Raw genomic sequence first — 12,486 nt, 5'->3', positions numbered from 1 at the left:
TCCCACTCCAAGCCCTTTTAGCATTAACGACTCTGCACCTGTTCGAACCAGATTACTTACTGACCTCTCCTCATCAGCAAAACCTTCCCTTCCTACGCCTTCCCCTACAACTAGCTCCCAGCAAGACAAAACCTCCCCTGACCCAACTGCCCAACCCATCCATACACATTTCATGATACTTCGACCCCGTTCCAACTAGCCATCCGCCCTCACCACCACTATCCTCACCATAGAACCTACTTGCTTTACTCAAGCCTCTAAACACTCTGAGTGGCGTGCTACAATGATTGAAGAATTTAATGCCTTAATTCGCAATGGTACGTGGTCTCTTGTTCTACGTTCATCTCATCAAAAGAATTTGATCGGGTGTAAATGGGTGTACAGGATCAAGAGAAAAGCTGATGGGTCTCTCGAGCGTTACAAAGCGCGTCTAGTTGCTAAAGGGTTCCATCAGCAAATTGGCCTCGACTACAACGAGACATTCAGTCCGGTTATCAAACCTACCACAATTCGATCTATTCTAAGTATTGCAATCTCTCAAGGTTGGTCCATCCGACAATTAGATGTTCATAATGCCTTTTTGCATGGCAACCTAACAGAAGAAGTCTACATGTCCCAACCATTAGGGTTTGAGGACCGCGACCATCCAGATTATGTCTGTCATCTCCACAAATCTTTATATGGGTTAAAACAAGCACCTCGTGCTGGTTTCACCGTCTCTCCCAATTTCTTCTCCGACTAGGATTTGTTGCCAGCAAAACTGATCCTTCATTATTTATTTTAAGGATGAAGTCTCATGTCCTCTATGTGCTCATCTATGTTGATGATATTTTGGTAACCAGAATGATCCAGTCAGATTTTTCTTCTTCTTCAACAGCTTGCTAAGAAATTTTCTATTAAGGATCTTGGTGATCTCCATTTTTTCTTAGAATTGAGGTTGTTCAGAACTCTGCTGGATTATTATTATCTCAAAACCGCTACATTAAAGATCTTCTTTTAAAGGCAGGCATGGTTGATTGTAAACCTGTTCAGACCCCAATGGCCATGACAAAGGATTCTGATTCAGGGGTGCTCCCATCCGGACCCACACAGTATCGCTCCATTGTTGGGGCTCTTCAGTATGTTACATTGACACGTCCGGATATTTTCTTTGCAGTGAATAAAGTATGTCAGTTTATGCAGTCTCCCAATACTGATCACTGGATTATGGTCAAACGCATCTTACGGTACCTTCAAGCTACACTGATCATGGGTTACACATTCGCCGATCCACCTCTCGCTCTCTCCAACTTTCTCGAATGCAGATTGGGCGGTAGTGGGACTGATAGGCGTTCCACTGGGGGCTATGCAATCTTTCTCGGCCCCAACCTCATTTTTGGGCATCTCGTAAACAGAAAACAGTTGCCCGCTCGTCCACAGAGTCTGAATATAAAGCCTTAGCAGATGCATCAGCTGAACTTATCTGGCTTGAGTCATTTTTCAGAATTTGCCATCCCTTACATGGTCCCCCGATTCTATGGTGTGACAATATTGGGGCCACTTATCTGTCGGCCAATCCTATTTTCATGCTCGCACGAAGCATGTCGAAATTGATTTTCATTTTGTTCGTGAACGTGTTGCAAGACATCAACTATCTGTTTAGTTTTCTCCACCCAAGATCAGCTTGCCGATATTCTCACCAAGCCTTGGATACCTCCCGTTTTAGGTTCCTAAGGGACAAGTTGAAGATTCGTGCTTCCGATTCTTCATCTTGAGGGGGTGTATCAGCACACACTCATTCCAACCCAACATTCTATTTTGGCTTGCAGTCTTATTTGGCTCTTTCCTATGTTTAGCAAGTCAACACATATTCATATTTGGCTGGCACTCCTATTTGGTCTTTCTCTTTGTTTAGCTATTCTACATTTGTTTCTCTTTACTTAGTATGTAATCGAGATATTCCTTTTCTTGTAATTGCTACAATAGCTAGACCTTGTAATCTATATATACTCCTATTGGAGAAAATGAAATGTAAGAATCAGAAATTATCCTCAATAAAGATATTACCTTCTTTATTTAATATTATATAGAAAGTTTAGTTTTATATTATTTATTTATTTATTTATTTTGTAAGTAGAATAAATTAATTTTTGTAATTTTGTCCCATCCAACCTCTACATCCTGCTTTATCTACCTCCATCTGGTAGCCTTTCCCTGATGCAAGTATAAAGCAGATATAAGTAATGGTTTTCAATTACGAGATGGATATAGATAATGAATGACTGAACCCATATTTGACTCATTGCCATCCGTATTCATTGTTATCGATGTGAAATTATGGGATACAAAAAAGTTCACCCATCCTTTCAAAGAGCTTGGGACCAGTTTGTTGTAGCTCCATGTTGAAACATTTGAATGGAGAGGAATTCTGAAGTGTTCATGCAAAAAAAAGGATCAATCAAACAGGTGCTTATAAAGGCCTTGTCAAATTGTCAGCTATGATCCAATCTTTGTTCAGAGAAGTAAAAGAGAGAGCACAAGACCTTCTCTAATTAGATGGAGCCGTTCCTGAGAGCAGCAGAAAACCCAAAATCCTTGCCTAATCATTTTACATTTTTGATACTGCATGCCCCACATGAAGTGACACTTTTCTATTTAGTGAGAGTTGTGCCTTTAGACATACATTATTGTTTGGAAAATAGGTGAGATTAGGTTGATCTAATGGTTTTTGAGACAAACCAGAAACTTTATTTCTTTATTATTTTTTTTTTGGTTATGTTAATAATTAGCGCAGAAGCGGTGAAGATTTACCACACAAGGCCTTGCCCCAAGCCCAATTAATGTCCATGGACTCATACCAGGCCGGCAGGATTCATACATGCGAATCGGCAGGCAGAAATGGACAAGATGTCGCAGGTTCTTTGCGCTATCTAGACTTCCAATTTAAGACGCGCATGCTTCTTTTAATTTCTTTTTTTTTTTTTTTCTTTTAAACTGTGAATGACCCAAATTAAGTGGTGCGATTTGAACGACAGAGAAAATTGCACCGCATTTTCCTCCAAAATATTCTGGCGGCCCGTGTCAATATACGGAAAAGATGAGCGAGTACAGAGGAACCCGAACCGAAATATGCCAGAAATCTTTTTTTTTTTTTTTACAGTGTGTCGTACTGAATTTGTGGCAATCATCCCGTTCCATTTAATTAATTACAACTAAAAAGATATTAAGAATTTTTTTTTTACGGTGTGTCATACTAAATTTGTGGTAATCATTCTTGCAAAAACGGAAAAAAAAATTGTGATAATCTTCTCGTTCCATTTAATTAATTATAAACCAGAAAGATGTCTAAATTGGCAAGAAATCATCCAGTACGATATTAATCCTAAATTATGTGAATCCTCTAGTTACGTTAATTCTTGACAATTAAAGATATTTTTCTCTTATAAATAGCATCTAGTTTTGGCCATTTTGATGAACTGATAGCAAGACAAGAGACTGGAGATGGCAAGAAATCATCCAGTACGATATTAATTCTAAATTATGTGGATCCTCTAGTCACGTTAATTCTTTACAATTAAAGATATTTTTCTCCTATAAATAGCATCTAGTTTTGACCATTTTGATGAACTGATAGCAAGACAAGAGAGTGGAGATGGCAAAAATCTCTATTGCCATTGTTTGTGTTGCAGCTACTGCCTGGCTCATGGCCTCTGGAGCCATGGCCCAAGTCAGTGAGTGGGACAATGGAACTGCCTCTGCCTATGGAGGCTCGGCAGGAAGAGAGAGCTTCGGTGAGTATTCTTTTTTATCTTCAGGAAATTAATGTTGATACGTGGTTTGGAGAGACTTTTTTTTTTTTTATTACTCTTCTTTGATTATTTCAAAATTTTAAATTGAAGGCGGATGCGGTTTTCACCAAAATAAAAAAAAGAGTAGAGGATTTCTCATTATACATTTTTGCCGCGGCAAAAGGAAGGCTGAAAAGCTATTATAATTTTTATCAAAAGATATATAAAATATTTTTATTAATTTGAGATGTAAGATATGCAAGATCTTAAAGAGTTTAGAATCAAGATGTTTATATAGTATTTTTTGGGCAATCTATGTATCACACATGTGACATGGTATGTTTTGATTCTTGCTCTAACATTGAAATAAAAGGATTATGTAATACAGTCGAGCATGCTTTTTTTTTTTTCCTCGTAAATCTAATTTTTTGGATCAATTAAGAATAAAAATATTCATAAAATTAGTAAATAAATATTAAAAAATTCAGTAGCCATTCTATTTCACTATGTGCATTATTTGGTGGCCATCCATCCTATAATATATGCTATGATGACCTATAGAGGATCCACGCTCAGTTATCCAAAATGTCATTCTCATGTGATGGGCCGCAGCCATGCATATTTGGTTACCTAGCTAGCATACATTATGTCCTTATGGATGATTACATGCAATCAAGATATACAGCAGCATCATGCAACTGGGTTGATGCATGACAGGTTCCTACATGCAATATATTTGGCCATTAGCTTCTCATTTTTTTTTTTGCCCCGAACAGCATCAATCACCTGTGTCCTAGCTTAGTTACATACATACATACATACATATGTGTCCTTGCTTAGTTACAGATGCCATTTAATTTGCAAGTTTGTGTTTGGCCTTTGAAAACCCATATACCTCTCTGATTCCTTAATTTCCTTCATCTCAAATTAACAGGAGGAGCGTGCGGATACGGCAATCTCTTAAAGCAATGGTACGGCTTGGAGACGGCAGTTGTAAGCACAGCCCTCTTCAACGATGGTATCACGTGTGGAGCGTGCTACGAAATCCGATGCTACAACAACTCACAGTGGTGTGCCCCCGGCAGCATCACCGTCACCGCCACCGGATACTGCTGGCCGTTTGTCCCCATTCCCGGCGTTCACGCCGGCAGGTGCTACCCACCCCGCAAACACTTCGATCTCCCCGATCCCACGTTCGACAAGCTGGTGAAGGACGACCACGCCGGGTTCATCCCGTTGCAGTTCCGGAGGGTTCCCTGCGTCAAGAATGGTGGCATCATGTTTGAGATGAAGGGCGACCCCGACTTCATCCAAGTGTTAGTCTACAACGTGGGAGGCGGCGGAGAGGTGGTGGGGGTCTCGGTGAAGGGGCCGGACACGTTTTGGCCCATGGATAGGGAGTGGGGCGCCATTTGGAAGAGCAACCAGAGGTTGGTAGGTCATAGTTTGTCATTCCAGGTGTTCACAAGTGATGGGAAGATGGTGCAGTGTGATAATGTTGCTCCGGCCACCTGGAGTTTTGGGCAATACTTTGAAGGGAGCAGTTCTAATGGGGACGAACGTGGCGGTAGTCTGAGTTAATTAAGTTGTAGCGCTTTAACTGCTAACGTTTGAGTGGGTAAAGATCATTTTAGTGATCTACGTATCTAAGTTGATTTAAATAATGCATCACTTCTTTTTTGTTCACCCGGTTCTTCCGTCTTAATGAAGTTATCGTTCTCTTTAATAACTAGCTAGCTAGCTTCAAAATTTTCGAACGATCTGTGATTGAATCCGCTTTAAAGCCAGGAGAACTTAAACCTTCCATGCTCTCGCAATTGTCAGGGTTAGTGGATGGCCACCATGGGACGGACAGCCATCAACCAACGTGTGCCACATGTAATATGGCCCATACTAGTGGACTCCTAGTTTGATGACCGTCCATCTATTCATAGCGGCAGTCCACAACTACACTGTATTTTGCGATGTCGCATGGACAGTGTAGAGGATCTATGCTTCAATCTATATTCACTTTGAAAGTCTAATAGCAACACCACTGGCACTTAGAGAGCTTTCTTGAATGGTGTCTAGGCACCAATAATCCTCTATGCCCCTATTATAAGAATAAATGCAATTCAGGTGTCATTTTTAATTCAATAACAAAATAAATAGAGTGGGCTCTAGAGTTACTATAGATAATGAAGATCCCATATCTTTTGTAACTTCTTGCAACGAAGGTTGTCAAGAATCTATAATTGTATGAACTTATTACTTATAATGACTTCACTAAAGTAAACATACATCCTCTTCCATGGCAAGTTGACTAATTTACGCAGCAACAATAACAAGGATTCTAGTTGTATCATTTACGAAAAGAATAATGATTTTCTTCGTCACCTTAATTGTTGATCATATTTTGCACATCTTCAAAGCATGAATCTCTTCATTCCATCCATTGCACAAATCATGAAATTTATGTCATATTTTGAAAGCTATGCAAAATATGATCCTATAGTTAAGATAAGATCAATCATTTTTTGGCAAAAAAATACCACGAGAGAGAGAACTTGAAATTTGCTTTATAAGGAGTAGAGAGGGATTTATCATCCCAGAGGCTAGGATTTCTAGCCGTATCTGGAAACGAAATAGCCTCACCTCCTCTGACTCCAGCATAGGGCTCTGACCCATGTATTTTGGAAGCAGGTTTGTTTTAGGTCAGGCCTCACATGGGCTAGATAGAGGGGGTCAAGGACCAGGTTGGGCCATATATTGGATATTAGGTTGTTAAGGTAGGCGTATATCTACTAAATCTTTAGCACATTTACTGTGCAAAACAGATGCACAAGTTGATGGGCGACTGTTATCTCACAATATAAATTTGGATTTGATTAAGTTAGTCATGGGTGAGTATTTAATGACTGTGATTTTGATGATGGAATAAAATTGATTAGCATGAAATGAAAAAACACCTAGAAAAACTTACAATGAATAGTTCTGATCAAATATATCCATGCGTACATACGTATATATGTATGTATGTATGTATGTGTGTGTATGTATATATGTATGTATGTTTGAATGTATAATTGGACAAACTATATGGGGGAAAGAGGAAAAATGGTGTATTAGCTGCATTTACTTTTTTCAGGAGTGCTAATGCTCATAACAGTCCTAATGATGGTCATTACATGATCTTTTCAATTTTCTAATCTTGCTACGGTGATCTCTTTTAAATAACGCTACGGCCTTCATATAGGAGCTCTAAGTACGGATCCAATGCTACAATGATCCCAAGTGGTGTGTCTCCAGGTCTATCATCATCACTGCCACCAACTAGCGCTCTGCCAAACCCTCAAAATCCAGACAATGGTGGTAGGTGCAACTATACCATAAACATTTTGTCGTGTGCCGAATCTAAAGTATGACAAAAACTGTATACATGCAAGATAAACCATACAAGGATGTAAGGCTATCGATCAAAGCATAATAATTTTGGAGCAATAATATTTTTCTTTCCAATCTTCAAAAATTAGATTTATAAATATTCAATTAAATCATTCTTATAGTCAAATATTCAAGGTAACAAGGAATATTGAAATCAATTACTATCATTTAAACAAATGAAGTTCTAAATAAAACTAAATGAAGCCAAATTAACCAAACCAACAAACCCAAATAGTTACGAATATCTCTAGGAGATCTAACACCCTCCCCTGTGTGTTGAGCAATAATGATTCTAGTCTGGAAAAAAGAAAAAATAATGAGCCACACCAACTCAGTAAGCGACAAAATACCTCAAACTTAATCTAAACATGCTAGCTAATAGTAAATCAAATATAATATTATTGACGGGCATAGCAAAATTTAGAAATTAATATTGTTTCACTTTTCAAGAGTATGTTTTTAAAAACACATACTAAAACCAATATCAGGCTATGGCCATGTAATCTAGTGGTATGGATCAGATTATAGATATATGATGAATAAACAGCCAGATACTATTATTCCAATTACTGGTGGTTCGGTATTGAAGCTAGTTTCTCAGATTATAAGTTATTAGGTCAAATGTACAAATTTCATTAGTGGAGCCAAATCATAGCTATGCTGAGAACACACACACACCACACACACACATACATACATGCATACATACATACATACATACATATATATAATATATATATATAATAATATATATATATATGTGTGTGTGTGGTGGTGTGTGTGTGTGTGTGTGTGTGTATGGCAGGCCTTTCTCTTCTTCTCTTGATCATTGGCTTGAAGATTGACGCTTCTCTAAATTCTAGCTTCCAGATACAATATAAGACGGCTAAAGGAAGGTTTTTAGCTTTACCTCCCGAGCGGATATGAAATTACGTGACACTTTCACCTAACTTTCGGATATATATATATATATATATATATCATCTCATCTGGTGTGAAGTCCCCCCTTCCTTTCCAGCCCCTCTCCCCGCCTTTCTAATTCTTGAGTCAATGCACTCGTTTGCTATTAGACTTTGTCCAGAATTTGCCTTCCTTGAAGAAAGGCCCCTTGTTCCATTGATATAAATTTAGGTAGAAGCAAAGCCAGGCGATTAGCAATCATTTACATCAAGATCTTATCTTATATAAGAAATAACAAAGACTAATAGGATGAAAATGATGAAAGGAGGTAGGATGAAAAACATACACACACACACATATATATATAATAGAATTTCACAAATCACACCATCAAACTTTCCAGATATAATGCTCAAAACTAATAAAATAACTTATTACAAACATACTAAATATGTACTATATTTTTGTTTTATTTTCAAAATAAAATAATTAGAATAATAATAATATCATGCTTGATCCATTTTATTAAATAGAAGGAAAAGATCATAAAATGAATTTAGTATACTACTTATAATTTTTCATGATCATTAGAAAACATACTTTGAAGTGCTACGTTACTTATCTCTTCATACTTCAAAATCATACTTTAGTTAGACATATTGACGTAGTCTATTCAATATCATTAACGTATAATTAATTTCATTATCAATGCCTTAGAATCTTTAACAGGATAAACAACCTTGAAAAATCCAAATAAGTTAAGTGAGTGGAATAACTACCCAACTAAAGGTATGACTAGGGTGTGGCTTCATGCTCAAATCAAGATAGATCAAGGATAAGCTAGTCAAGTGGCAAAGCCCAAAAGCCTAAATCGATCAATCCAAATAATTTCATTTCATTAAAGGTCAACTTGGGATATAAGTGGGTCACTACAATCGAGAATGGCCAAATTTAATAGATACCAATAAGAGCTAGGGTGGACATTGGTGCACTGTTCGATAGCCATGAATCAAAACACTTTTACTGAGAACAACATGAGTTGCAAGAGAGATGCTCTAAGATCACCTGCATTATAAACATAGAAGAAAGAGAGAGGAGAGAGAAAGATAAAATAAGAGAGAGAGAAATAAGTTAGAAAGAGAGGTTTCGAGTGCTAGAAAATGATAGTTGGAGGTCAAGGTCAGCAGCTATGCACTATCAGTGATGAAATCAGGTCGATGGTCGGTGGCAAGACAGAGAGCCAAAATAAGGCGTACATAGGGCAAAGTAGGAGTATTTGATTGAATCAAAGGGAGGATATCCTAATATGGTTGCATGTGGTGTTTGGAGGACTGACATGTAGCACTTGAGATCTTAGTCAGTGTGTGGCTGGAGGCGGAGAAGAGAAACAAAGCAAGTTCAAATCTTTTTTTTTTCTTTTTCCTTTTTCTTCTTCTTCTTCTTTCTTTTTCTTACATTGCAAAGGAGGAGGAAGGGGTGCAGTGGCCTATTGTTGGTGACTATGGTGGTATTACGATCGGTGTAAGAGGTCATGGCCAGTGGTAGATGGCTAGTAAATAGCCAAAAATCCAAGAAAATGATAGAAAATAGAAAGAAGCTTCGAAGAGCAAAAGATTGGCTTCATCATATCTTAGCTCACTCAGTGACAGTTGACTCTCCTTCATGCAATCACAAGGAATCATTGAGAGCTCACTAGAGCTTTAACAAGGTCCGAACTTCAAATCATGATGATAGAGTTGGACTAGAGAAGGAAAAAGGTTAAAATAGGGGAGAGGATATCTAAAACATGGGTGGTCTAGTTTCAACCAAATCTAGCAATTGTTGGTGACTAACTGACTGATGACGATAATCAAGGGCTAGATGATGGGAAAAGTGATTTGAGGTTGATTACTTTATTTTTAATAAACTATCTCGATTGAATCGATGAAGAACTCTTGATGGAAACTTAGATGATTTAATAAATATTTTTGTCAAAGATTGATCGGGGTATGCGGGCATGATGGTTATAAAGAAGGATAGAGGACATTTATAGATCAAATCCTATACTATAATAAAAAAGATTTATAATGGTGGTCAAAATCATGACAAAAAATATAAAAAATCATTGGTAAAGTCTATACTAATGATTGATAAACCACGACAGCAAGTGGCATCACTAAAAACTATTATCATGATTTCCAACTTATAATTTTAAATTTTAATTAATCACCTGTATAAGGAATCATAGATATGACCTATTGAACAGGTATCTAGTACTTAGCCACCATGATGATGTTAACTTTTGATCTAAAGTTATAGTTCATTATACTTATTCAAAACTTATTCATATTATAAAGTATACTTATTTCATATATATTATGATATTTTAATTTTAATAATTAATTTTTTTATAAAAAAATCAATTCTCTTCTTTTTGAAAAAAATAAAAATTAAATTACTTTATTTATTCTTTATAATATCTTAAAAAATCTCAAATTAAGTTTCATTAATCTAATGGGATTAGATCTAATGACCTATTAAACAGGTATCTAGTACTTAGCCACCATGATGATGTTCACTTTTGATATAAAGTTATAGTTTATTATACTTATTTAAAACTTATTCATATTATAAAGTATACTTATTTCATATATATTATGATATTTTAATTTTAATAATTAATTATTTTTATAAAAAAATCAATTCTCTTCTTTTTGAAAAAAATAAAAATTAAATTACTTTATTTATTCTTTATAATATCTTAAAAAATATATTATTTAAAATATTATTAAAGTATAAATAATTTTAACATATTTCTATAATCATAAGTACCTTTTTCCTAAAGTTCTTTAAAAGCAGATGATTCATAATTCTTCTTATTTATACTGTAAGTAAAAAATAATAATATTTAACATATAATATTTTAAAACTTTATATTATAATTTATATAAGTAATCCTTAAATTTTTGATATATTTTAATATAAATCAGATTGTATCAGATATGAGTTCTTGGTTAAATTTGTTTTCATACAGATTTTTTAGTACTTACATCATAGAATGTTACTTGATTGTGATATTTTATACTCAATATTGATAGCAAATTTCATATCAAAATTTATTTTTATTTAATTATTAAATTATCTTAACTTATATAGTTGAAATCACGTTGATTTTAAAATTTATTAAATATATGCAATATTTTTTTCAAAAAGTTTAAATACATATTTAGTGATTAAATATTATCATCATAAAAAATTTAAATTAATTTGTAATGATAGTAATTTATGAAAAAAAATAAACCATAAATAATTAATAATAAAAACTATTAGTTATATAATGATATGTAAATGATAAAATTTATTTCATTGATAAATAATTAATATTCTATAATATAATTATAAATATTGTCAATTAGATTTTATTTAATTATAAAATATTATTCTTACATGATACCGTCATAACATTACAAATTTTAATAATATCTATAAGTAATCATCATAATATTATAGATTTTCTATGATAATTTTTAAAATTGTTATAATTGAATATAATTTCTTATAATAGTTGTAAGATATTGTCGCTATATAATAATTTTTAGTAACACTCTTGATAAAGTGCTGTAATATTATATATCTTTTATGATACCTTTTTAAAATTATTATTAGAAAGTATTTATAGTAACATTTTTTTCTGAGTATTACTAAAATTCCATCGTTATAGGTTATTTTGTTATAGTACTAGGTATGGCCGAGATCCTGGGATTTTTCCTTCCTTGCTGAACTCGAGGAGAAGAAGACTCCAATTGGGAGTTTTCTATTTCTCCAGCATGTGAACGGGCTGGCTTCTTTGGTCCAGGTAGGCCAATAAGCTAGGTTGGTCCAATACGAGGCTGGGCCTCACATCCTTTTGGAGACCTTTAGAAGGACTACCATGCAGAGATAACTCTTGTTGGATTTTGGAAAGCCCCTCGTATCAAAAAAGGCAGCATGATGTTTGAAATCAATGGCAATCGTCACTAGATCCTTGTGTTGGTATACAATGCCGCACCAGTGGTGTATGTGCCACACCTAGTGAAGGGCACAAATACTGGGTGGATAATGATGCCAAGGAGCAGGGATTAGAATCGGCAAACTGGAGAATAGTCCAGAAGTGCAATCATACCGAGTTGACTCAAGATTCAATTTAAATATTTAGACTATAAACTTGACTCAAGATTAATTGAATCTTAATATCTAATATCTAAGCTTCAACTTGTCTCAATTAAAAAAAGTAATACTCGAGACCGACTCAACTTAAATATCAATCGAGGTATACTCAAGCTTGAGTTTAAGCTCAAATTTGAGTTTTGATCATAATTAAAAAATATAATTATAATCAAATATAATATAATATTATATTTAAAATTAATATTTAATA

General features: G+C 35.0%; 1 protein-coding gene across 1 annotated transcript; it reads left to right on the top strand.

Annotated features, from left to right (window-relative positions):
- The first annotated feature begins 1,008 nt into the window (after positions 1-1,008).
- LOC140855278 (expansin-A2-like) lies at positions 1,009-5,348 on the top strand. The gene is made up of 4 exons (XM_073251149.1): positions 1,009-1,068; positions 1,183-1,386; positions 3,614-3,770; positions 4,702-5,348. Exons 1-4 carry the CDS (start codon positions 1,009-1,011, stop codon positions 5,346-5,348), a joined length of 1,068 nt encoding a protein of 355 aa, XP_073107250.1.
- The last annotated feature ends 7,138 nt before the right edge of the window (positions 5,349-12,486 follow it).

The sequence above is a fragment of the Elaeis guineensis genome, chromosome 2, assembly GCF_000442705.2.
Source record: "Elaeis guineensis isolate ETL-2024a chromosome 2, EG11, whole genome shotgun sequence".
NCBI classification, from domain to species: Eukaryota; Viridiplantae; Streptophyta; class Magnoliopsida; order Arecales; family Arecaceae; genus Elaeis; species Elaeis guineensis.
This window is presented reverse-complemented; position numbering and strand designations above follow the sequence as displayed.